We start from the raw sequence: 27,004 nt of genomic DNA on the forward strand, positions 1-27,004 counted from the left end.
GGAACCTGCAAAGATGTTTATTTTAGCTAATTAATCATAAAACCCCCCAGCCTGTCATGCACGAGCTGCATCAAATGAAGAGCATCTGAAGAAAGTATAGGTATACAGACCTGTAGATGTCTGTGCATCTTCTGATGCACATTTTATAGTGAATGTTTCTGCTTTGCTCAGGGTGCCTGTGTGGAACTATAACTGTTTAAAAAGTTACTGTTCAAAAGGATACTGCAAGTTTTGAAAAAAAAACCTTATTGAAAGTTACGGAAATAATCACGGTAGCACATTAGATTACACACTAACAATTACTTGTAAATCTCTTCATTTAATTTTGGAATCATGTGAAACCATTGATGCCATGGCATTGTGCAATTCCACTCTCATTCATGCAATAAAATTAAAGGAGTTTGCCAGTTGGCAAAGCTCCTAACAACTGACACAGCCAAGCATCTTCCCTTGCTATCAGCAGTGGTGAGGCCACACCTGGAGTCCTGTGTCCAGCTCTGGGCCCCTCAATTCAGGAAGGACATTGAGGGGCTGGAGCGTGTCCAGGGAAGGACAATGGGGCTGGGGGAGGGTCTGGAGCACAAGCCTGGTGAGGAACAGCAGAGGAAGCTGGGGTTATTTGGCCTGGAGAGAACGAGAGAGGTGACCTGACAGATGGGGCCTGGTCTTTTCTGCCAGACAACCTGCAATGGGATGAGAGGACACAGTCTTAAGGTGCACCTGGGGAGATTTGGGTTGGACATTAGGAGGAATTTCTTCCCAGAAAGGTTAATAGAACGGGCTGCACAGAAGGCAGGTGCAGCACCATCCCTGGAGGTGTTTAAGGAAGGGCTGGACGTGCCACTCAGTGCCATGGTCTGGTTGACACGGTGGTGGTCAGGCACAGGTTGGATTCTATGATCTCAGAGCTCTTTACCAACCTAATTGATTCTGTGATGATGTGATTCTGTGATCAGTCCTGAAGCTAACTACTTCTGGATATTATTTTTTCTGGGCTTATAATTGCATGTGATTAATGTAACTCGTGGCTTCAGCACGCTGTTTTACAGTTATCCGTCATGAATGAAAATACTTTAAACAAAGGCTTTAAAGGCTCCCCGGCGGCGGTGCCTCTGCAGGGGCACAGCGGGCCCCTCGGTGCCCAGGGCGGGCAGCAGGTGACACACAGCGGCCCCGGGCAGGGACAGCTCCGGGCCGCAGCGCCGGGCACCATTACCCGTAATGGAGCGGGGGCGGTGAGCCGCACCCCAGGGGCTCCGCAGGGCTCTCGGGCCCGCCGAGCGGGGTCCCTGCGCCCGCGGGTCTCTGTGCCCCAGGCTCTCCGTGCCCCAGGCTCTCCGTGCCCGCCGCTCCCCGGCCCGGCCCGGCCCCGCTCCGCCCCGGCCCCGCCCGCCGCCCTCCCCCCGCGCCGCCGCAGCCCCGCGCATATAGGGCCGCTCCGCCGCTCGGGCCGCGCCGCCGCCGCCGCTCCAGGCATGGCACAGGGCTCTACCTCACTATGGCAGCAGCAGCGCGGCACAGCACCCTGGACTTCCTGCTCGGCGCCACAGGTAACCGCCATGGAAGGCGGCGGGGGGCGCGCACCTTCCCCACCCCCTGTCGCTGTCTCGGGGATGAGGCCCGCGCGGCCGCCGCCTCCCCCTCCGGCCCTTTTCCCGCCGGGCCGCGTTTGCCCCGGTACCCGCCTCTGTCCCCGGGCGGGCGCTGCGGCCTCCCGCCCGGAGCCCGCCACCGGGGGAACCAGCGGGGCCGGGCCGGGCGGGAGTGCGGGTTCCCCGCGGGGGCTCCGGGCGGCCCCAGGGCGCGTTTTCCCCGCGGGGGCAGGGGCGCGGGCGGGAGGTGCCGAGCCGCAGGCCCGGGGGAAGGGAAGGGACGGCGAGCCTGGCTGCTGGCGAGCGGCCGGGCCCAGGCAGCCCCGAGGCCGCCGCGGCCGCACCGCGCCTGAGGCGGGTGCGGGGAGCCGAGCGGGGCGGGAGGGAGCGCGGTGTCACTGCGGTGCCGCCCGGACCCGGTGGAGGACGCGATTAGCGCTGTGGCAGGGCCGGAGTTGCGGCCACGAGCACGTTTCGGGCCGGGTGGAAAGGCTCGATGGGGGAAGGGGGCAGCGCCGTGGGCGCCAAAGCGCCTCGCCGAGTGCCGAGCCAGGCCGCGGGCTCGGTGTGGCCTTCCCGGGGCTGGCCCTGCCTCCTGTGTCGAGCCCCTTTCTCCCTCCCAGTTCGGTGTGAAGGCAGCTCCCTGCATCTGCAGCCAAAATCTGTTAAAAGCTTGGTTTGAGATAGAGGCTCCTGGCCACAGGGGCTTTGCTGCGAGCCGTGCCCTTTGTGGCATTGCTGCATGTGCGCTTCGGAGAGCCTGGAGCAGGGAGGGGAAGGTGTTACTGCAGTTGTTCCCAAAGTGTGTGCTTTACGATACTGTACTCTGGTTTTCACAGTGAAAAGCTTTCAGTTTCCTTTTTACACCGAGTTTTTTCAGGGCGCTTTAGCTGCTCTGATGGTGATCTAATTGCAAATGAGATAGTCCTGCTATTTTCCTTGCACCTTGTGCTTGACTAATATGAACAGAATTGGTAAACTAGACTAGTGTTAAGAACTAGTTTCATAGAAACCAGCCAGCCCCCACAATTACCTCTTTGCCTCTAGAGCTCCCTGAACTATCATGGGTTCAAGAGTTATTGCAATGACTGGCTTTTTCAGAAGGGTCAGAATTTCCAGGGATAAAGTAGGTGTATTGAAAATAAGCCATAGGTATGTTAGCTCCTCTGTGATACAAGAAGCAATGGTGTTAATTAGAGAATGTGGTAAGGATCTTAACTATTGCTTTGATTTTAGGTAGGCTTTTCCACTTACCTTTGCTTTTGAGGATGATGTTTGCATCATTCTCTAACCAAGATGTACCTAAACAGGGATGGGTTGATGGACCCACTGTAGAAGTGTAGCTGTGTAGCTACAAAGGAAGAAGCATTTTTCCCTTCTTACATTTGTCTTGGCAAAACAGACGTCTTCAGTGAAACGTGAAGGACTTTTTCAGCTGTTGCAGCTCAGTAGTTTTTTTGTACTTTTTATTTGGGGTTTTCCCTCTCATCTAGTGTTAATGGTCCAAAGCACAAAGAGTCATCTAAATAGGAAAAACTGGTGAATGTGCATGTGTATTTTATGTTACAGGAATTAAGCCTTATACCTTAATCATAGATTGTTAACTAATTGAGGGGTTTTTTTCAAAATTAGGTGGACAATTAGACTTCTGAATGGTCTGGAATGCCATGAAATGGCATTTAGTAGAATTTAATGTGTGGTTTTTGATTCTCAGATCTTGTGAGGATAACATGTTATTTCTAGGTCTCAGCTAAAGCTGTTGCATCTTTCTTTCTTTTGGAGAAGACAGAATCTGTAAACTTGGTAAATGCACACTCCTTGTTCCTCAAAACATTAACTGTGTTCTTGTTTTTGACAAATGTATATTTTTGTTTTGATATTACTATAACAAAAGTTGCCAGCTTATCATGGATGGGTTAAAAGGGACCATAAGGGTTATCCACTTCCAACCTCCCTGCCATGTGCAGCTGCACCTTGGGCTGGGTCAGGTTGTGCTGAACCCCATCCAGCCTGGCCCTGAACACTTTCAGGGATGTGGTATCCACAGCTTCTCTGGGCAGCCTATCCCGGGGCTTCAGCACCCTCACAGTAAAGAACTTTTTCCTAACATCTAACCAAACTCTACTGTCTTTCAGTTTGAAGCTGTTCCCCCTTGCCACTCCAGGGCCGTTTAAAAAAAAGTCTCTCTCCTGCTTTCTTTTAAGTTCCTTTCAGGTACTGAAAGATTGTGTTTAGGTCACCTCAAAGCCTTCTCTTTTCTAGACTGAACAATTCCAATTTTCTCAGCTTTTCCTTTAGAAGAGATTCTCCATCCCTCTGATCATCCTGGTGGCCTCCTCTGGACTGGCTCCAACAGGTTCAAGTCCCACCCATGCTGGGACCCCAGAGCTGGAGGCAGCACTGCAGCTGAGGCCTCACCAGAACAGAGGGGCAGATTCCCCTTCCTCACCCTGCTGCCCTCAGTGCTTTGGATGCAGCACAGGACACTGTTGGTTTTTGGGCTGCAAATGCCTGGTTCTGGGTCATGTCCAGTCTCTCACCCAGCAGCATCCCCAGGTCCTTCTCAGCTACTCTTGATCTGTTCATCCCCAGCCTTTGCTGATACAAGGAGTTGCCCAGACCTGGGTGCTGCCCCTTGCACTTGGTCTTGTTAAACCTCATGAGATTCCCTTGAGCCACTTCTCAAGCTTGTCCAGATCCCATTGGATGCCATGCCATCCTTCAGGTGTGGCAGCCACACCACTCAGCTTGGTGCCATCTGCAACTGATCCCTTTATCTGTGTCATTAATGGGGATATTAAATAACTGGTCCCAGTATGGACCCCTGAGGAGCACCACTTGTCACTGATGTCCATTGGAACTCTGAGGCACTGACCACAACCCTCTGGAAGTGACTTCCAACCACTTTCTTATGCACCAAACAGTTCACCCACTGAGTCCAGCTCTCACCAGTTTAGAGGGAAGGATGTTGTGGGGGGATTTTGTCAAAGGCTTTATAGAAGGCCAGATAAATGGCACCTGTACTTTGTAGGAAGGTTATACAATAGTTTGTTTCATTGCAGTGCATCTTGCAATAACTTTTGTATGTGGTAATGGTGGTTTTTTTTAAGAATCTACTTAGCCTGAGAGTTATTATAAATGGTTGAAGTAATCTGTATATGTGTCTCCCCGTTCACTTTTAACATAGCAGTTATCCAAAGGCATCATTGTAATTGCCTACCATCAAGACTGAAGATGATTACAAAGGCTGAGATGTTAACAGTTCTCTGGGATCTGTTTATTGCTTTGTTCTCTGGTATGTGTGACTTGTCTTGGGTATCCTCAGTCTTCTGAGGGCCTCTATGAGTAAAGGATGGAGGCTTTGTTGCTGGCAGGGAAAAGATCCACAGGACCCAGCTCTGCATGAGGAAAATGAGATTTTGTCATGTGTTGATATTTGTGGAGCTATTAGGAACTGCTTGTGCTGCAGAATGGTGTATTTTCTGGTGGGTTGTTCTCACTGGCTGACTCGGTATGTTACAAACCCTTTCCCAATAACAGCCCTGGTTTCTTCAGGCAGTCCAGTTGTCTTTGCTGTTGGACTGTGGAGCTTGGCATGTACATTCTTCAGGACTCAAATGTACTCAGCAAGGATCTTGAGAATGATAACTCTTATGTAGCCATTTCTTAGTGTTTGTAGTCATCACTTCTGTAAGATTGTTGGGAGTGGCAGCAATGCCAATGAAAACGGGGTCGGGGGAGTTACAGGAAACAAGTCCTCTTGTATTGGTTTGAGATGGGGGAAGACAACACTGCCTTGGGGATGGGATTGCCTGAGATGATTAAAGCCATGTACATCTGCTAAAAGATGCCAGTTTTTTTCAAACTTCTCATTTTTTTGTGTACTACAAAAATCTATATACTAGTAAAAAAAGGGCTCTTTTGCATATCATAAAAATGAGGCATCTCACTAGTTTGTTAGGAATAATAATAGCTAAAAATAGAAGCAGGAGTGAATCTTTGATAGCTGGATAGCATAGCCTGAGTTTCAGTCATGGTGTTCTCAAGAGCTGATTAAATTAGCAACTCTAGAGCTCAGCCCTTTGAACAGAAGTATTTTGCTTTTCTGTGACCCTGGAATTAGACAACTTTAGCAGGCAAACAGAGGGTTCCCTATCCTAAAATAAAAGAAGACTACTTTAACATTTATAAAAATGGACACAGCTCTCTGGCCTTTTTTAATGGGGCATAGAAAGTTTTAGTTATGTCTTTTTGTCAGTCAGAAGAGATGAATTTGAGACTCCTCAAGTTACATAGTTTGAGGACTTCATTTTGAAGGTATATAGATATTTGATGCCTTATACCTGTACAGAGTTGATTTTAGATTTTCTATATGTTGTAAATCTGCTTGCACATGGAAGTTTTTCCATCTATGCATGAGTATGTCAACTAAGCTTAGTTTTCTTGATTGTTGAGTATTGAACTAATTAATGTTCTTCAGGTTTGTCTTAAGAGTGGGAGGAGAGAGACATGGAGACTCTTGGGAGATTTGTGGCTTTTGCTTCAAAAAGTTGCTTTGAATGGCAAATTAGTTGGAAATCAGTTAGAATTGTCTCCATGTGTGCTCTTTGGGATTAGTGCTGGGGGGATTATATACACAGTTAACGGTACAGTGGCACAAACAGTTGTGCCTGTTGTGCTGAGGGCATAGGTGAATTTTTAAGAAAAAATTTAAGTGAACGTGTGTGTGCACATCTGGTATTCCTCAAATTAATATTTTCAAGGAGCTAGAAAGAAGGGAATGACCTTTTGAAGGCTGAGCATCCTCTGTCAGTAGCTTCTTGTCTGCAGGTTGGGTCCACTGCTCACTTCTGACACTGCAGGGAGAAAAATCATAACTATCAGGTGTTCTGAGTTAGTCTCCTAAATATTCTTTCAGTATTGAAGTATTTTACTTAGGCTATCAAATTGTTAAATACTTGAACTGAATGCAGTTAAGATAATATTTTCATTCCTGTCTTTGTTTGGATTGGAAGTCTTAATGTTCTTCATGGAGCAGTATTAAAGTTTTATATGCTTGTTTAGATCAGCACAGCCAAAAATTTTTGAAGAGGGAGAAGACTTGAAAAGGTTTTGAGTTTTACAGCTTTTTAAAGCATTGTTTTGAGTTTCCTTACTTTAAGAACTAATTAAGGAAATTATTTTCTGAAAGGGTAATCTCCTGGGAAGAGGAGTGTTTAAGAGAACTATATGCTGGAGTAGGGGTGCTGTATTGGCTCTTTCTTGCTACCATCTCTGAAATCTCTACCTAATTTCTGCCTGGGAAAACACTGCACGAGTTCAGTTGCTTGTGTATTTTGAACTGTCTTGCTGCACTAAAGACAATTTGGAACTGCTGCTGGTTTGGTTTATCTAGCAGATAATCAGGAGTTCTAGATGTTGAATCATTGTTCATCCCATATTAAGTGTGGAAATAGCAGAGAATGCAGGAAGAGGTGACTGGCATTGAAAACTTGATATTTTTCTTGAAAACTTGTGGTTTCTTTCTCAATTGTGAAAAAAAAAATAGTGGTTTCTTCTCTCTAAGTGAATCTTGTGTATAAAGAAGCAAGGAGATGTCAAGTTCAGTATTAGCTTAAACCTGAGATTATAGATGAAACTCATCAATAAAAGATTTGAGCACTTATCTATGTGGAGAGTTACTTTTAATTTGATGTTCTCTGGTGAGTGTTTTTGTTGCTTTACGTACTAGAGATGCTAGGGCTTTGTTTTTTCCTGTGAGACTGATTTTGCTTTTGTGGCTGAAGCTGGCTGGAGTTAGCTGTAAAAACACATTTAAGTATATTTGAACTTCTTGTGAGGGAATGGTATCCTGATCCTTGTAGATAAATTTCACTGGTTCTGTCAAGCATTGGGTTGTCTGCAGTGCTGAAACACCTGATTGCAGTGATAACATGCAGATGATAGGCTTATCTCCTCACCTTATTGATTTATGATAGGTGAGCAAAATTTGCTGACTCCTAAGCTATGATCTGTATGTGAAGACCATGTAAACAAGGGTTAAGCAAGACTCAGATGTCTCTGGAACTTGCAACTCTGTTATAAACCTTGGCTAAAGGTGTGTTTGTAACTGCAGTTCAGGAATGGGTCTGTTTTGGTTGTTTCCTTAGCAGCCTCCATGAGTGGTGTGGGCTCAGCCTGTGCCTTTGTCTGGGCTGTTGTGAGCTGAGCCCTGCAGGTCTCCACAGTCTAGTTCTGGCAGGCCTGGACTGAGAACTGGCCTGCAGAGTGTCAGAGCACAAATGGGGCTTGTCAGGAGGTGTTAATACAGGTATTAATAGCTTTCCATTTTTAGCAGTAAGGACTGCTATGAACTCATTCCTTGCTTTTGTTGGTTGTAGTTTTGAAGATTAAAATGCTTTATGACTGGAACTCTGAAAATATAATTATCTGATTCTCCAGCATGATGTCAAGTTTTCAGTGGCTGCTTGCTCAGACATGAAGGAACTGTCACCTGCAAAGGTGAAGGCTAATGGTATAGGAGATTTTTTTTTTTTTGTGAGGTTTGAGGCTGTAGACCAAATTCTTGCCAGAAATGAAGACTGCTTTTGACACAGTGTTTCCCATCTCAGATACATTTCTCTGACCATGCCTGTTAAATATCAAAATCCTTGAAAGGACTGAAAAGTATATAGGGCAAGTACTCTGCTTATTTTTATTTTTTTTTTCCTAGAAGATGGTCAGGTCATAGGTGATTACAGTGCCTTGAAAGATGTAAGGACCAGAAAAGCTGGTATTATTTGGACATGCTGAAGTTGTTACCAAGTGTGCTTTCTTCTCTACAGGTTTTTTGTGTGGAAGGGCTTACAGGTATTTCAACAGATACTAAGGTTTAAAATGTGAGCAGTTTTTGTATGCCAGGTGGTAGACTTGAGTTGTGTGTTGCTGGGAGACAAATGAAGGTTAAGACATTGAAACTACATTTGTTGATACTAAAGCTCAACTGAAGGCTTATGTTGTTTTGGAGTTTTTTCTGGAGTTACCAGAGAATTGCTCTGTGGTCTGTTGTGCACGTTTCCAGAAGATGGGCATTTAAAAAGTGAGCTATAGTGGGATGCCATATCATTACTAACTGCAATTAGATGCCAGGTATAGGAAAATACTTTTAAAGCATATATTTACTTAAAAATAAAGAAAGAAGTAATTTGTGAATGTCAGAATGAATGGGGTAGACTCTAATAGTAGCTGAAAATATGGTCCCTAGTACGCTTCCAGCATGGTCTTCTAAAATGTTGCCAAAAGCTAACAAGGGAAAACCCCCCTTACAGGTCTCTGTGATGGACTCTTTTTTTAATTTTCCATAATGCATTGTGCTGCAGGAGTTAATGGGAGTGAGATATTGATGAATCCACAAACAGAGGCACCTTGTATTTGTACAGTAAATTAGTTTTTTGATAGCCCAAACACAATGAATCAAGTAGAGGAAGGGCAAAGGAATAACTTATATTTAGTGTATTTATTCCATTGTGGAAGTTGATGGATCTTGTAGACCTCTATTTGCTGAAAACTTGAGATTTTCTGTGAATTCTCTTGAAAGTGATTAGGGAGCTAATACAAACGTGGTGGTAGTGCAGGAGAGGAGAGACTGTTGAATTCTTCCTTCTGTAGCTGGGTATTTTTGATACTTTGAGAGCTCATTCTGATCATGGTTGTTTTACCCACAATTTATTCAAGAAATGCTTGGATGCACAGAGTGACTCCTATTGGCTGTGGTGATTACATGAAAATGCCTGTAAGTTTGTGCACTTGTTGATGTGACACTGTATCTGGATTTGCCTGTATTCTCTGTGTAGCTGGAAATACTTACAAATAGGAGTGGGAGAAATGGAAACCTTTGGAAAAAGCAGCCATCTACTCTTAACCTTGTATAATACATAATGCAATAGAGTGAGTGCACTAGGAAAGTTGATTATCTGTTTTCTCATGGATGAATGGGTAGTAGATGACTATTTCTACCTGCTGCCCCCTTAACCCTCATCATACATGATTTGTTGGCTTCTGTATCTAAGTCAACATAATGAGGATGGTCCTCATGGGTGCAAATTGATTGAAAGGAGTAATTTTAGTATGATTTTCTGCTTCCTGCTGTTTTCTGTTTTTGCAGAGCTGGCAAGGACAAAACAAAGGATTTTTCATGTGTGTGTGTTCTGATGGGAGACTTTGTAACTTAATACCCAGAAGGTGTATGTTGCTAAAGCCGGTTGTTATTCATTTTGCCTCTGTTAACATGGCAGGAAAAAACTACCTGCTTTGTAATGGGCAGATTTGGAAGCAGAGGTCTTAGAGGAAGTACTCTCTTTCTTGTGAGGTGTGGGGTTATTTTGTAGTTGGAAGACAAGGCTGTGTTTAACTGTTGGCGTTCTGACTTTAGTTGAGCCTGTGATATTGCTTTAAAAACTTCTTTAGATAGTATGTTTCAAACACCAGTGTACTCTCCTCACTCACTTTCCATGCAGGCAGATTCTTTTAACTAGGACAAAAGAAGCAAATTCTCAAGTTTTCTAGTTCTAAGAAAAAGATTTGCTATGCAGGAGTTGATGATCAAGTGATAACAAGTTATCTGCAAATTGTTAGGTACTGCTCTATCCTCTCGTGTAAAATGGAGAGGGGGACCTAGGGAGGAGGAGGCAGCTGTTGACTTTCCATAAACGGTTGTGACTTTTAGCTTTTTTTTGTTTTTTATTTATGTCTTGCTGAATGCTAAAGGAAATCTAGGACATGGAAAATACATGAGAGCTTGAAGCTTTTCCTTGGCTCTGGATCTTTAGAGTTTATGAATAGTTTGCTCACTAAACATTTCTGCTGCACACCTCTTAGTTCTGCATTGCTTTCATAGTTAAGATTGAGATACAGTATGGTTTGGAAAAATGCCTTGGATTAGTCTTGAATGGGATTCCCTGTACACCTGTGAGCCTGAGGACACTTTCCAGTAAGAGGTGGTGGTGAAGGCCACCAGTTTGGCTGGTGGGCTCAGTGCCAGAGCAGTCAGGTGTGCAGCAGGTTGCAGGCACCCCCTGCTGCTGCTCTTCTTGAACTGCCCCTGCACCTCAGCTGCCTAGAAATGAATCTCTTCTGTCAGCTTCTTCTGAAGTGTTCCATTCATCACTTGTATGTGGTGCCCTCCCACCCTGTCTCTGTATTTCCTTTTCCTGTGAGATTTTTGAAGAATTGGAGTTGGTAGGAAGAGTATCTGTGTGCAAGGGTATCAGACTTGCAAAACACAAGGATTTATTACATTGAAACTACCTAAACAGCTCTGAACTGAAACAATATGCCAGCAGTTCAGGTTGCTATTTAATGTTAGCATATTCTGAATGTTGTTTCCTAATGTATGCTAACTCTTTAATGTATTCTTAATGAAGCACTTAGTTTGATTTGTTTTCTTCACTTTTCTGTATTGAATATTTAGCTACCAAGTGAAAATTCATCAGATGCAGAATCTTATATAAGTGCTTCGATGTGTTCTATTGTTTTGGTTATGCAACATTCTCACTTTATAGAATAAATAATTGAAAACCAGGGTAAGAAAAATTTGAAATTGGAAATGGAGTGAATATTTTCAAATGAGAATTGATCTGATCCCATATCTTACAGAAATGTTGTTAATCATAGGGTGTGAAGAAGTCTTAAGCCAGAATATTTTGAGATAGTCTGCCTCAATAGCAGATGCCTCCAACACTGAGTCAGGTATCAGGGTGGAACTAGCCAGTGTTGTGCACGAGGCCAGACTTGATGCTTACAGTGACTCTGGACTTTGCTCTCATGTTCACAGATTACTCTCAATCTGTTTTGCTGCTCAGATTCAGAGGAATATCTGCAGCTGCTGCAAATCTTCTCTTCAGATGTGCTGGGGTTCAAAAATGTTCTGCTAAACTGTCTGTTAGCTCTCCTGAAAAATGCATGTATTTCAAGTCCTACATAATGGGTTTTATTCCTGTTCTCTAAAGTTGGAACTCTGGGCATTTTTCATTCCTTCTGGCAAATAATTATCAAATGCCTAAACCAGTATTTTATACTTGGTGTCCAGAGTTTTTCTTTTGTCCCTGAATCACCAAAAAAAAGTAATGACTTCTTGAATAAACATTTACATGTAGATTCAAAGGTGTTCCTATCGTTTTAATCACCACTGTCCTATTTGCTTATCAGTGCTTGATAAGAGCATATCTGAGCTTGGAGTGAGGTGGTGACAAGTGGATTTGGGTGAGAGATTGAGATTACTGAAGCTTACTGATGCCTTCAAGCAACCACTCATACCTCAAACATTTTATAAAGGAATCTTCAACATGGGAGAATTAATTAGCCCCCCAAGGCAAATCTCTTGTGGTGTAACTAAAAGGATACCTGGGGAAAGAGCATGTTGTTGTTTTAATTTCCTGAAGCTAATATCATAATAGGGAGAGCTTAATCAAGCTTGTGCCTGGGTTCTTTGCAAGGAGCTGAGTGCTGAGCTGTATGCAAGGGGTTGGTATGTTCACAGAGCAGAAAAATAAGTGATGATTTGTCCTTCAGTGTCTGCCAAGATGCACCTAGCAGGATTCCTTGAAGCCGATGAAAACAGGTTAAATGTGGTATGAGTACTTCAGTTCTTTCAGTCTGTTCAGCATCTTGCTCTTATCTTGCAGGAGCTGCAGAAGTGAAGTGCTTTACTTGTTCATCCTGGGTTTCATGTTGTTTTACTCTTGGCTCTGGGAGGCATGCATTAGTAAACAGAGTTCTTTAATGTTTTTGTGAGTATGACTTAAGAAGTAAAGGAGGGAAAAGGGCATTAGTTTTGAAAAAGATGGAGAAGGTAAAGGGGTTAAGCAAGGAAGCAAATGCTGCTGAAGAAGTGGGGACCACATGTCTGAAGTGACAAAATTCTTTGTAAATGTTCTGGCATTGGAGCAACTGCTCTTACCTTCACCAAACGGGGCTGATGCCTGCCAGAAGCTGCAAGTTCAAAGTGAGTGTTGCAAAGTTCCCTTCCTGGTGCAAAGCTGCAGAGGTTAGAGCTAGCTTAGGAGCTGTGGCTCATAATGGCCCTATTTATCTATTCTTTTGATGTCTGAAAAACATGTTGGTTTGATTGCTTGACCACTTATTATTACTGTAACCATGGTTACTGGGCAGTCAAGCTGTGTACTCTGAGCTTTAATTATTGCCTGTGCCATGGTAGAACCTGACACTGGATAGGAAGTTTAAAATCTTACTGGTACAGATGATGCAGATTATTATAGAAAGGTAGAGGAAGGAGGAAGTTTCATGGTGGTTGGGGACTGTGATGTTTCATCAGTGCAGCTCCTAAGAGGGAGCCAGCAGTTAAATTCAGTGTGGTCTAACAGAATTTAGTTTTGTTTGTTCTATTTTCCATTGGTTTGCAACATGGAGTTAGAGTGAGATGTGGAAGGTGAAAAATAAATATCTCAGAACATGCATTGAGATCAGATAGTAGGAGCAATAAGCAAAGCCTTCAAACTTTTATTAAATATCCTTGGCTACTGGGGAATTGGCTTGCTCTCGACTTCGTGTTTGAAGAAAAGTAAATACTCTATCAGTTACTTCAGTCTGTCTGGTTGAAACATTTCAGGGGTAATTCAAGTCTGAGGTTTATAGATGGGCAAACATAAGTTTCAAGCAATCAGATTTTTAGCTTAGCCTACTGTGGAGTTCATAGAGATGATTGATGAATTTTGATTTATTTGGTATGGATTTTTTTTCAGTTCTTTGTAGCTTCTACAACTCTGCTTTATCCTGGAAACTATTGCTGATTATGTCTGCAGGCTACCTTTACTGGTTTCTAATGTGTATGTATTTTGGGAGCAGAGTAAAAAAAATACCTTGGGAGTAACTCATTAAGGGAGTCACAACGGGCAAGACTGTGTCTGTGCTGCAGCATTTGGTTGTGAACTGTGCCTCCATACTGTGTCAGGAATTTTCTGGGGTAGAAATACTAAATCCTGGTTGCATTATTGCTGTATTGCATGACTATAGTGGCTTGGTTCTATGTTTTGTGAAGTAGGAATGATGCTACTTGCTTTACAGGAACAGCCTGTAGGTTAATTTTTTGGTTAGGTTTCCTCACTGGCACTGGTGTGATAGCAGAACAGGAACAAAACTGGAAAAACTAAGTGCAGTTTTAGGAGCATTCTCCACTTATTCACTTTGTCAACTCTAAAATAAATGGGCAAAACTTGCAATTTGTTTTTGAAACACCTATTTGAAGAAACTAAAAATGTTCATTAAAGCTATGTTGTGGGTTACAGAACCCCACAAAAATGTCCAGCAAACTTGAGACTTCTGAACTTAGTATATTCTGATTGAAGAAATACCTTTATGGACAACTTATCAGCTTGCTTTTGAAGCTAGCTGTACCATAGTAATGTCAGTTATTTCCAAGTGAGTTTCTGTGTGCTCTTCTGAGAGATCTTTCCCTAATATCAGGGAGATTTCAACTGGGGACTTGCTCTGGCCTGGATGTTAGAAAAAAGAATGTTTGTGTAGGGGTGGAGTGGATAGGTTAGTCTTGAATGCCTTTGTAGTTATCCAGTATTGCAACTTAACATTTTAAGGCTTCTTGTCAGTGCTGTGGTTTTTTTTTTTTGGGGATTGCTGTTTGTTAAGTGATTTTAAAAGTAATTATATGAGTAAAGGCTTGTGTGGATTGTGATACAATATATGGTCAAAAGTAGCTGTAATAAAAATACCCTCATTACATCCACAGTAGATAACCATTTTTGCTCAGGTGTAAAAACCAATATGAAATATGGATACCATGCACTGAGAAATATCTCTGGGAAGATGAGGAAAGGCAAAAGAGAAAATACATGAAAGTGTGTTCAAATGGTACTTAAAAGAAAAATTAATCCAGGCTGCTAGGAAAAATGTTCCAGCCTCTACAAAAAAATGCAGAAGTAACTTCAGTGGAAAATCCTCACTGATAATTTTTTTTTTTTCTCTTAATCTTGCAGCTGATTGTAATGCCGTTCTTAAAGCTCTACAGCCCATTTTTCAGGAGCAGGGAATGACAGAAACAGTTCATAACTGGGAAGACCATGGTTATTTAGTAACCTACATTAAAAAAAATGGCAGGTAAGTGGATTTTCTTTTGTTTATGTCTCCATTATCCTTCCTTAAAATATTTCTTTCTCCCTCTGTTGGACCTCCTGTAGTGTTGACAGGGCAGGCTATCCTTTTATCAGCCTTGTGTATGAAGTAGCTATGGCAAAGCAGAATATTGTTTCTGACCTGGACTATGTCATCTTGCAGTTTGGATATTGGAAGGTTGAACTTGTCAGTCTGGTCTGTAGCACAGAATGGTGCCTTGGTGTCAGCACTAGTCCTTCCAGATGCAGGACATCTCAAGTCAGTTCAATGTATCTAACTTTTCTGACTATTAAATATGTCTAAATGTGTTGGATTCTAACCCTTAGCATGTGAACAATGACAGCTTTGTGTCTGTTTGTTTACCTGCTATTATATGCTTCAAATTCTCAAGCAGCTTCTGAAGTAATTACCAGCATGATAAGGGTGATTGGTGTCACTAGTGACACAAAAGCTGAGACAAACTGATCAACAAAACTACATTCACTCTATTTCCTGATGCTGCTTCACAGTATTGAGGGTTAGTTGATTATGATATACATTAATGGGGTCTATTTATAAGTTACCAGGATTTCATTGCACTTTTTTTTTATTGTTATTTAGTTACATGTTCTTGACATAGTTGTAGCTGTTGCTGCTTTAGGGTTGCTTGTTTTTTACTGATTGGATTTATTCTGTTTGGTGATTTGTTTCTGTTTGTTTGTTTGATTGAGATTTACTTGTTGGGAGTTTTTGAGACCCAAACTAAGGTAGCAAGTAAGTGGATATAAGTAGTTCTGTGTTTATCATTCTCAGTTGTGCTCTGGGAAGTTTTTAGTATATTTCAGTTAGCTTTTCAAATGTGACACTGGCTTTTTCTGCTCAAAATTATTTTTTTTTATACTTGATGTGCCTAGAAAAACTACTAGTTTTATCTTGCTTTTATACAGCTTTATTTTTTTCTGTCTTTACTGTCTTACACGTGCTTTTATATTTTCCTGAATAATTTGATCAACATTTCAATTCTGGTACCTTTTGTCTGAGTTGATGAAAAGACAGCAAAGTTGGTAATTTTCTACTCTGGTTCTGTCCTTCCTCTCTATTGAGTTAAGCTTTCATGTAGTTTTTGTAGAAAGAGAAATTTCAAGGTTCTACAAACTCTGAAGAATTAAAAGATGATATACCTGAAGATAAAAAGAAGTTAGAAGATTGAAAGGTTGGGTATATTACATGGCCTCATGTTGCTTGCAGGAGCATTTCTTCAAGTGTTTAGAGGGACATGAGATGTGAATTCTCAAATGGTGAATTCGTCTGATTGCTCCTGTTAAGGTGACAGCTTCTTCTAAAGGAGCAGTTTCAGAGTTAAATTGCCTGTCTGTTGATATGTTCCAGGAACTTACTATAAAGCAGTCTTTGTTGCCTTACTTTTCCAGGAGATGAGTGAACTGGTACCTGGAAGCATTTCTGAGAAAGGTTCTTACAAGAACCTAAGTTATAAAGTCTGACTTGATTGCTCTTGTTACACTGTCAACTGAACACACGTGCTGGAGAACTTTCTGTGATTTTTGGACCTCAGCAGTTTTGCTTCCTTTGGCTTTAGAAAAAGTCTGAATACTTTTTATAAGATAGCCCTAAACATTATATTTCTGCTAATGTAGTTTGTATTTTGTTTGATGTAGTTTCAGTTAACTTAAGTAAATGAGGTTGTAAACCCGTAAAACCCAACAGACTGGACAGTTAAAGAATCTTGCAAAACAAACATTTCACAAGTTGTAAGAATTAACTGATGAGTGTATGGAGAATTTCAGCTGACTAAATAAATTTTATTTTAGTACCAGCAAGTTTGTCTGCACTTTATCTTAGTGCCCTAAAGTATCACATATTTTTTAGTTAGCATAAAAATAGTACCTGACACAACTAGGAAGAAAGTAGCCAGGGCATGCAGATTTTTTCCTCTTCTTTTCCTGCAAAACTGTTGAGTATATTTCATTTCCAGCCGCAGCTTGTAGTAAAACTTGGAAAAAAAGGATTGTGATGGAGGAGTGGGTATGTGCACACAAATGTTTTTAGCCAGCCAAAGGTGACTGAGCCATTGCAAGACAGATGTGTAGTTGATGTAACAAGCTGGGTACTAATCCCTAGGAAGAATACTTGAAATCACATACTAATATATTGCTAAACAGTGTCTGTACACCAGAGCTTGCTGAGGTTGCCCCCATAGCCTGGAGGGTGCCCTGTGCTGCAGTCTGTGGAATTGTGAGCACTGCTGTTGACAAAACTGACAAAGCTACCATGTGAACAGCCCCATGGAGGTCTGCACTGGTTGAACAAATTTGAGCTGATTTGGGGATTAAGATGTGCTTTCCTGTTGTCATTACCAAAGCAACAGATCCCTGTTCTCTTTTGTCTAAAGCTAAGCAAGCAAAAGTCATATGTGGCAACTCTACCTGGTCCATTTGCTTTGTGATTTGTTCTGACAAAAAACCTAATTGAGGGAGGTTCAGCTGAAGATTTACTAACAGGGTTATCAACACAAGGCTCTGGAGTGGGGCAGGGAATGGCTCCCTTGAACCACTCAAGTTCTCTTCTGAAGCGGTGGGAGTGGATACATTCCTCTGTTTTACCAGCCCCCTTGCACAGACTCTGCTTGGAGAACAGTAGCATGTGCCAGAGTGGAGCTCTGATTCTTGAGTTTTGAGACCTCAGAAGTCTTGTTTTTCTGAGCTGTGTGTTTTTAGATTTCTTCTAGAATGGTTTGTAGGGTCACATTAAGCAGGATGCTTTTACTGAAAAGTCACTATTTTGGACTAAACAGTTAAAAGTTAGGTTTAAAACATGTGAAGCTTTAATCTTATTTAATGTATATGAGACTTTGTACAGAGTCATAGTACACAGTATATTTCAGATTGAGAAGTGTTGTTGCATCTAAGTTAAGGAGAAAAGTCCATGAAGCTTGGAAATTGGTATCTTCTGTTTTAATCTCATTACTGCTTGTGAGCAAGTAGCCTTTTATTATACTGCATAGAGCTATGAGGTTTTTCCTTGTGCATCTGTGCTCCTTTTTGCCGTCTTCCACCTTGAAATTCTCCAAAAACCCCCAAAACCTGAAATTTGAGTGTTTCTACAGTAGAAGAGTGTCTTTTAGAAAAGCTTTGACTTCCCCATATACACATATCCATTTTTAACTTCAGTATGTGGATTCTTGTTTAGAGAAGTATAATCCTACTGGCATTTGACTCCACTGGTAACAGCAATGCAAGCTTTATCCTGTTGAATTTGCTTTGTATGTCTCAGAGATGCTGATGAATGTGTTAACACTGAAGGGAGAAAGGAGTGTTTACTTTTTTCTTTTCTTTGTTAGTCTTTTGCTAACTACTCTGTATGCTACACCATATTTTAAAGGAGCAGGATGAACATTCCTCAACTTTGTTTCAAGCTAAAATGTTGTAATTGCCTCTGGAGTGACCCAGAGTATAAAAATGAACTGAAGAACAGAAAGCAGTTGGAATCAGCAACAGCTACCATAGTAACTTTTATTGGTTTAATTTTCCTATTCTGTAAAAAATAGGACTAATGGTATAATGAAGAAATGTGATTGTCTAGCTCCTTAAGGTCCCTCAAGTACTTTGTAATTAAGGTGAAGGAGACTTTAAAAAAGTGTTTTAGTGAAACAATGTCATGCCATTTTTAAAATTTTACATTTTCCTAGTATAAACAAATTTTTATTTCCTCCCTCAGTAATTTGACAGTAATGGCAAGCTGTTTTTGAAATACTTTAAACTATTCTGCTTTATAGTGATTTAGAGTTAGTCAGCAGGATAAAAGCTTTGGTGGGTAAAGAGGAGTTTGTAGGTACCTGTCTGTCTATCCAGCTTTATTCTCTGGGTGTGGTGGTTTGGGAAATCCTTTCTTGGGTGTGTGGGATGGCAGTGTTTCATACTCTGCAGTACAAGTAACTAAGGTAGGATGGTACATTTTGGATTAGAATATTCCTAGTTCTGTTTCCAGCAGTTACTTTTTGATTTGTGCATTTTGGAATTATTTGTTGACATATGATGTTTTCTAATGTTTAGGTGCTAAGATGCAGCACTCAGTAGAATTGTCCATAGCTGACACCTGTTTGCATAAAACCACAAAAAGCACGAGTACTGCCTTGGAGGATGACAGATATGCAGGTGCAGCAACAAGTGGAGCATTCTTACTGGGAATGGGGACTGCTATTCAGATGCAGATTTCCTTGCCAGATGGAAAGGAAGAGGATACCTCATCACTCAGTGCTTTTTTTTTTTTTTTGTTTTTTTTTGGTTTTTTTTGTTTTTTTTGTTTTGTTTGTTTTGTTTGTTTTTTTCCCTTGCTACTTTTATAAAATGACATGCAAGCATACACCAAAACTGTGACAGGTGGCTTGTTTTTTAAAACAGGTGTTATATTTTTCAGAAAGATGACACAGGAGAGGCTAATTTTGAAGCAAACTTTATTTTTCCTCTCATTTGGATTCTAAAGTGATCTTTCCTGTATTTTCAAAGGTAGAAAATGGAAACTGTTTTTCAGTGTTTTGAAGAACCCTCTTCTACATATTAAAAGAGCTGCTGCTGCTGAAAACCTGCATTCATATATGTTCTGCCAAGCAGACAAATGTAAAGTGACAATAGCTAGCACAGCCTTTGCTGTCTGCTGACTGAAGCTAGTAACTCTTTTGTGAGTTCAGCTTTGGCTTACTACTACTGCCTTAATACTACTTGATACTGAACTGTTCACTTTGAGTATACTTATACTGTTGGCTGTGTGCTTAAATCTTTACAGGCATTTTAGCTTATTTTAGATGTCTGTTTTCATCCAGATAACTTATAGCCAAAGTATAATCAACCTGGACATGTATTATTGTGGAGAGTTTTGAATTTCATTCAAGTTGGCTTTCATTTACCATAAACTAGCTGAGAATATCAGCCAGAAACTTGGAACTTGAAGTTTTGTCATATTACACAGCCTGCTGCCTGCTTTTCATCTCTTCCCCTTTTCCCCAGGTGTCAGGACCCTGCTAGTCTTCTAGAGGTGACAATTGGATGAAATGGATGGTTCTGCAGTGCTGTTGTCTCTGTGTTCTAATGCTGTCATGTCACTTCAAAATCTGAAGCTGTGTGGCTGTGCGTTCAGAGCAACTCTCTGCTCTGCATCTCTTGCCTCCCACCTCAAAGCAGGGGCAGGAACATCCCTTACTGAGGCTCTTTTGGAGTCACAAGGGAAGTGCAGATGTCAGCTGTCAAATTCTATGACAGCTACATGATTCTTGTAAGAAATTAATTTAAAAGAGAGCTCTAGTCATGGGACAGTCAATCTGTTGCTTATTTGTGCTAACAACAACTCCCAGGATATAGAAATAAACTGATAAAAAAAGTTTTTTTCTAATAGCGAAAATATTTGACACCATGCTAGTTTTCAGGGACTCAAATTACAGAGCGGTCTCACAAACTGCATATACACATTTCTGTCTATAGTGCCACAGCTCTGAGGGCCTATGGACTTTTTTCTCTGTGAATGGTGGTGTCCAAAACCTGCTGGAGTGACCAGTACTTCCATCTTCTGAGTTCTGGTCTTTTGTCATTCTCTCCTTTCAGAAACCCCAAACCCTCACATAAACAGAAGCCTGGTAGGCTTTGTTTGCTAACTAAAAACCTGTGTTGGAGGACACCTAGTGGGGAAGCTCTGGGATGGAGGGAGGGAGGGTTGCTCCAACGTGGTGACAGTCTATGGGCTTTGGGTGTGCATGTATATAGCAAATAGAAATGCCTTTTCTTCCTGGGGGCAAGAGGAAAGACTCACACTGCTCAGACCCATCCTCTGAAGGGAACTGGGTTACAGTAGTAACATGAGAGCTGCAGGTCACTGCTGTTCCAAAGCCAGCAAGGTGTTTTTATTCTTGAATTGTTTCAGTCAATTTCAGAATTTGACCGTTTTATGGTTCCCAGAAGTTACCTTCAGATAACACAGAATATTCAAGGTTTTATCTCTGCAGCTGAGGGCTGAAGGTCCCAGCACCATGGGGGAGTTGGTTGTTCCTATTGAGACTGTTTTGATGTTTGCAAAAGGCACTCTGGAAGAGACAGAAAACGTGGGAGTGGTGGGGAGATGGAAGATCATGTAAACTTTGTCACAGCATGAGTTGGTTTGTGTTTTCCTTTGGGGCTGAGTGGGGTGATAAGAGCAGGCAGGCGAAGAACTGAGCATCCAGAGAATGATACAGTTTTATCTGAGGTTTGTGTTATACTAGTGCATTTCTATCCCTGAATACCCTTCTTTCTTTGTTCAGCCATTCCTGTTCCCATACCCTCTTCTGCTCTTCTTTCCCAGTGTGTTTTTTTTTTCTTCCAGTTCTGTTTTTTCCTCTGCTTCCTTTAATCTCCTGATAGCCTTTGTTTCTCTTTGTCTTCTCTCCTCCCTAGAATGGGAAGGATGTTGCCTCTGCTACACTGTTTTCTTGTGTCCTTCCCCACTGCCCTTGGCTCTTGTTGTCTTAGTTGCAAGTTCTCAAAGATTGTTCACCTAACGTACTAGCATGGCAAAGCTTTGGTTTTTTGGTTTTTAAATGTTCCTCTGGTAAATATGCAGTAGGAGTTTTGTTGACTTTGCATCTGTATTCATCCATGAGTTTGCTGCAATTTCTTTGCCAGTCAAAGCTGTGGTTTGCTTCAGGATGCTTATTGTTTCTCACAGATTTTTATTCAGCTTTGAATATGATCTGTGTCTCTGAATAGTTACTATAAATTTTTTTTAAAAACTAACAAAAATATAAGACAACCAGCCCCAACCACTTTGCCTGCAAAACAGAACAGACACATACCCAAAAGTAAAAAGGAAAATAGAGGGGAAGGAAAGAGTCTGTCTGTGTTCTTAAGGCTTATTTTCAGTTAAAAAAAACCCCAAACCAACATAGCAGGCCTTATAGACTAGCAAGCAGCATATTCTCATTGTACCATAGTTGTGGTTTAAACACCCTGTTTCACTGCCTTGCTTCCTACTGGTGTTATTAATTGTGTTATGATAGGCAAGTTGTTTCTACTTGTTTGCTCTTCATGACTTGCAGAGGAAGACTTGAGCTGGCACTGCCAACAGTTACAGATGCTGGGGAAAAATATATTCATTCTGAATTTTAATAAAATTTGTTTTAAATTTCCTTACTCTGATTTTTGATAATAAATTTATTATCATGTTCTCTGTTGTAGTTTTGCCAATTTGAGAATTCACCCTCATGGGCTGGTGTTGGTGGATCTGCAGAGCTACAATGATGACATGAAAGGAAGAGAAGAAGTTGATCAGGTATGAGTGTTGCTTGTCTTACTAGGGTTACCTAAGTGTATGGAGAGCCTCTGAAGGTCATGAGTTCATTCCTCACATGGGACACCAAATGTGGGGTTAATTTGGTGCTCTGGACACCAGTTTTTTGGGTTGTCCTCTTTCATGAGCAAAGCAGCTAATAGTTGCTATAAAGTTGTTTATTGCAGAAGCACATCAGTCTCAAAAGGTAGAAGAGTCACTAAGTCCATGCTAAGTTTTGGTGTAAAGTCCCAAATAGAAGCAGAAGCTGCTCCCAGAGATCCCAGCAGGGCTGATGTCACTGGGCAGCTCCTGCCTTCCTCTTGGGTGTTGATGACAGTGGTAAGAGAGCAAAGCAAAAGGCAAAAAGCATCAGCTCTCCCCAGTGCATGTTCTTATATAGAAACTTCCCAACAAGTTAAGAGACAAACTCAAACCACCACTTTTTAACCTATTAGAATTCTAGTTTCTTAGCACCTGGGTTACATATAAACTACACATATGGTCTATCTTGTTCTGGCTGAAAAATGTAAGCAATATTCTTACTATAGTTTTATTGTGTCTAAAACTATGTCCTTGGAGCCTCCATGGAAAACACTAGTATCTAAGACTGTTTTTCAGCCTTCACTGGAATTTGCACTTCTACTCAGGCATTTGAGACCTTTTACTCACTGAAAGCACTTAAAGCTCATTCTAAAACTTGCTTGATTCCTTACTTATTCTAAAACTTAAGCTTAGACCTCTACTTTCTGTGTGAGTGGCTTAACATGCTTTAGTCCATCCAAAGGTTTTAATTCAATCCCTGCATTCTGATTTCTCTCTGAATTCTTCAGAGAGACCTTTGATTAGACTCCAACAGGAGCACCCTTTTTTTTTCTATTTTTTTTTTTTTTTCCAGGTCTGTCAAAGTCTATTGTGGTAAAAGATGAAAAATATTAAAGTCAGTTTGAACCTGGATGCTCACAGATGAGAACAGTAGCACCTGTTGAAGTTTCACACACATGTGGCTGCATGAATGCACACACTCTTCTGCAAATACTGGGCCTTGTGCTCTTTGTAAAAGTTGTGAAGATACAGCAGTCTTGTTAAGAGTTTGGTTCTCTTCAGCTACTCAGGGCAGTGAGGGAGGACATGATATACTCAGTCTGCAACCTGGTATATTAATATGAGACTTTGTATTCTCTGTTCTGAGAGATGGGGAGCCTCCATACTCAATCTTTTACCTCACATAGAGAATTTCATCTTCCCAGGCATGAAGGCTCTAGGCATTGAATATTGCAGGGGAAGAGGCCACTGCTGTAGCAGGAATGGAACTTTAAAGGGTTCTCATGTTCCCTCTTTGGCTGTGTTATCCTGGAGAAGAGCTAAATACAGTGATGACAGCAGCTGAAATGTTCACTTTCTTGCTAGTAACAAGGCTGAGGAGGCTAGTTAGTTACTCATGGGCTTCTGGTTACATTTCAAAGCCTTTTCATAGCAGGTGCTATGTTTTATTGACTTCCAGGTAGACTAATTTAACAGATACTTTGTAGAAAGTGCTGAACTACAAATTTACCTCTTGTTGTTGTTTTGTTTGTTTTTTTTTTTTTTTGCAGCTTCTAAACAAAGTAGAAGAAAGAATGAAAGAATTGTTTCATGGTAACATAAAAAGGATGAAGCGGTAAGTTAGTTCCTCTACTTCTGTATGTGGCTTGTCTACATAGTTACTAAAGATAATAAGCAAGTTATGCTTTGATGTAATGCTGTGAATAGCCTGGAGTATGAAGGTATGGACGGATTATTTATTTAATTTTTTAAATTTCTTGTGATGATTGCATGAAATTGTGAGAAAATGCAGTGTGGACGCAGGAGCAGACTGCTCTGAAAGGGCTAAGCAGCCAAGGGTGGCAGAGGCATAGGCCAGGGCACAAACTGTACCCTATGGGTCACACCCCAAAGCTCATGGAGAAGGTGAGCTGATGGTGGTGACCAGCCCTGTGACTGCCAGGCTGGGCTGTTACTGAGGCAGCTCTGAGCTCTGTGCCAAGGATTGGCAAGAGACTTGGGCAGGTGGGGACAGAGTTTCAGTGCAGCTCTGGCACAGGGACCAGGGGTGATGATTAGAGCTAAAATGGAGCTCAAGCCCATAGAGGAGATTTCTCCCTGACAAGGTTTCCTGCAGCTCTTTCTCACATCTCTGCTTCTACTGTGCCTCATGGTGCTCGCTGTGGGCATGTGTAGTCTAGGGACCTGCCAAGAAGATAGATATGTTTTGTAACCAATTTTTGTAATTAAACTTAAGGAGGGAGACTTTGCAAGCCCTTTGTCAGTTTGGATTATTTAAATTCATGGCTATGTGTTAAATTTTAAGGACACAAATTGCAGCTCATGGCCTGGTGCTGAAATAACTTTCATACTGGCTTGTTGTTGTCTTTGTGGTGGCTGGCAGTGACTGATACCTTGAAGCCATGGAGCACTTACTGTAGGCATGCACATGGTAGAAGGTGCAGCAGGTGCTTGAAGGAACATAAAAGTGAAAATGGGTCAAGAAAAGTAAAAAGCAAGTGTGACATCAATAAGGCTCAGTGTAGCCAAGGAGCAAACTACAAAATAGGAAAACAATTAAGCAGTACTATGGCAGAAAGTAGATCTGAGGGTTATGAGAGACCACAAGTAAAATGATAGTAATTTGAAATGTATTATACTTGCATATTGTTATTTCTGTTTTATAGTTACGTAAAACAGAGTAATTATCTTGTTCCATCAACCTGGTGAAGCCTCACAAAAGGTGCCCACTGTACAAACACAGATTATCTTGCATCTATGCTTGTGGAGGAGAAGCTTTCTGAGGCTGTTATGATGCTGAAATAATGGAGGGAGTTTGTGGAATCCCTGAGATAAGAATTTCTTAAAAGTGGATCAGGCCAACATCTGCTGGAGAGGTCTAGATCTTTGGGTAACCTTAGTATAGGAAGATGAACTTTCTAGAACAGTGAAGCTGGCTTGGGTCTTGTCACACACTCCTCAGTGTCTTTTTTTGCTTGTTTCTAGTTTGTGTGGGGTTTTGGGGTCTTTTTGTTTGTTTGTGTTTTTGTTGTTGCTTTTTGGGTTCTTTAATCTGTTTTCCCCTGTTTTGGTGTCGGCTGCACTAGGATGAATGTACCTGAAGGTTTTAGTGCTTTTTTGTTGTAAGACAGGGCTGTTCTTGCTCCTACCATCTGCTGCCATCTGGCGGCTCGCTGGGGGTAGGGAGTGTTTCTGGAATGTCGATTGGGAATCACTGGGGAATTCAGAAGAAGCTTGTCTGTTTCTGGTCTTCTGCTACAGCATTCTGGAAAAAGGCCCATTTAATTCACTGTAGTGCTTGTGAGAGATCTGATGAACTGTGCCTGCACATTTTGCTTAAATGCACTCCCTTTGTTTGCTGTCATTTCAAAGATGGCTTGTCTTTACAGGTGAAATACTGGTTTGAACCAAGGTACATCTCTATGGAATTTTAAAAAAAGCCTAAAACCCACAAACAACAAACTCAAAACTATCTTAGCAGATGTGTGTACCACTCTTAAAAAGTAATGCAGACTATTTCATGATATAAAGGATTGTGCTTATGTACTGCAGGCTGACCCAGCTCAGTTTGAGGCAGTGTAATAGTTTTTTTTATTTCTCTATGTATTAAAGTGTGTCTCAATATAGCTTCAGAGAGGAATCCACTTAATCTCAGATAAATGGTGTTCTTAACTGAACTGAGATGGGAAGAGGTTTTGTCATGGTTTTTTTCCTGTGTTATGTTTTTATATGGTATTAATTTCTAGTTGTGAGCTGATTCTTCTGCAGAAGCTCATACATTATGTAAATTCCATCTCTTAGAATACAGAGAAATTCACAGGTACGTTGTAGAAGTTGTACATAAAAAAGAACCATGTATATTATCTGTCCCTTAGCAAGTTATGTATATTTAGCATATGACTTGTGGATTTCTTATATCTGTTAAGTGTTAAATGTGGCAAGTTTTCTTAGATGCCTCTTGTAAATATTATTTATGGTGAGTTCACAGTAAATTTAAAGTGGATTTTTAAAAATAACATTCCAAATTTTTGTAATTTTTCTCTCATAATATTTTTTCTAGGTTGCCAGCCATTTTGAGAGGAGGTGTCATTGATAGATACTGGCCCACAGCTGATGGGCGCCTGGTGGAGTATGACATAGATGAAGTTGTTTATGATGAAGATTCACCTTTTCAGAATATCAAAATTCTGCATTCCAAACAATTTGGGAATATTCTTATTCTCAGTGGGGATGTTAGTAAGTATCATCTCATTTAAGGATCTCTGGTGTGAATATGTCAGAAGTGTTGCTTTCTATGCTGCCATGGCAGTTTTAATAGGTGCCTTAAGGTTGTGGTTCAGGTGCTGGTAAGTGTTTGTGCATGTCATATGTATCTGTTCCTGTACATTAAGGATGTTAATCAGACTGACCAGTGTAAAATCTAGAGTTAAAAAAAAAAGATTTATTTTTCCAGAGTTAGTATCCTTGCTGCAGAAAGTGACTGGGAGAATAGAAGATGATTTTCTGTAGCAGAGCTTGCTCTACTCTTATCTATATGAGCTTTTCTGTTTGTTGCCAGTCCAACCTTCTGAGATTTTCTTTGGCAGTAAAACAAGCTACTTTGTTAGTCTTCAAAACACAATGAATTTCTAAGGAAATAGGAAGTGGGATGTGTTGTGTGTATAATCCTGCTGCTGCCTTGATTCTCTGAGGGAATTCCCTGCTTGGTGAGGTAAAGGACAGCTGTATCTCAAACCTTTTAGCTGCTTTGTTGGTGAACAGCTTTCGACTCTTCTTCAAAATAATAGAACTCGAATTTGTAAATTAATCAAAATAGTGACCCAACCTTTATGTGAGGGTTTTTATGTGGTACTTCATGACTGCTGACCTTTGTCTTTTTAAAAGTGAACTTAAAGAGAGAAGATGGGCTACTGTTCTTTAAAGCTGGAGACTGCTGTTTGCTTGAAAATCTAGGCAAT

The 27,004-nt window shown here is 41.3% G+C and overlaps 1 protein-coding gene across 1 annotated transcript in view; it reads left to right on the plus strand.

Annotated features, from left to right (window-relative positions):
- The first annotated feature begins 1,386 nt into the window (after positions 1-1,386).
- Positions 1,387-27,004, plus strand: part of SMS (spermine synthase) — a 41,237-nt gene continuing 15,619 nt past the window's right edge. The window contains exons 1-5 of the mRNA XM_056506038.1: positions 1,387-1,550; positions 14,579-14,699; positions 21,911-22,004; positions 23,597-23,661; positions 26,107-26,282. Coding sequence (XP_056362013.1) covers positions 1,499-1,550; positions 14,579-14,699; positions 21,911-22,004; positions 23,597-23,661; positions 26,107-26,282 — 508 coding nt within the window. The 5' untranslated portion in view covers positions 1,387-1,498. The remainder of the gene's footprint in view (positions 1,551-14,578; positions 14,700-21,910; positions 22,005-23,596; positions 23,662-26,106; positions 26,283-27,004) is intronic.

Source organism: Oenanthe melanoleuca, chromosome 1 (genome assembly GCF_029582105.1).
Source record: "Oenanthe melanoleuca isolate GR-GAL-2019-014 chromosome 1, OMel1.0, whole genome shotgun sequence".
Lineage (NCBI taxonomy): Eukaryota > Metazoa > Chordata > Aves > Passeriformes > Muscicapidae > Oenanthe > Oenanthe melanoleuca.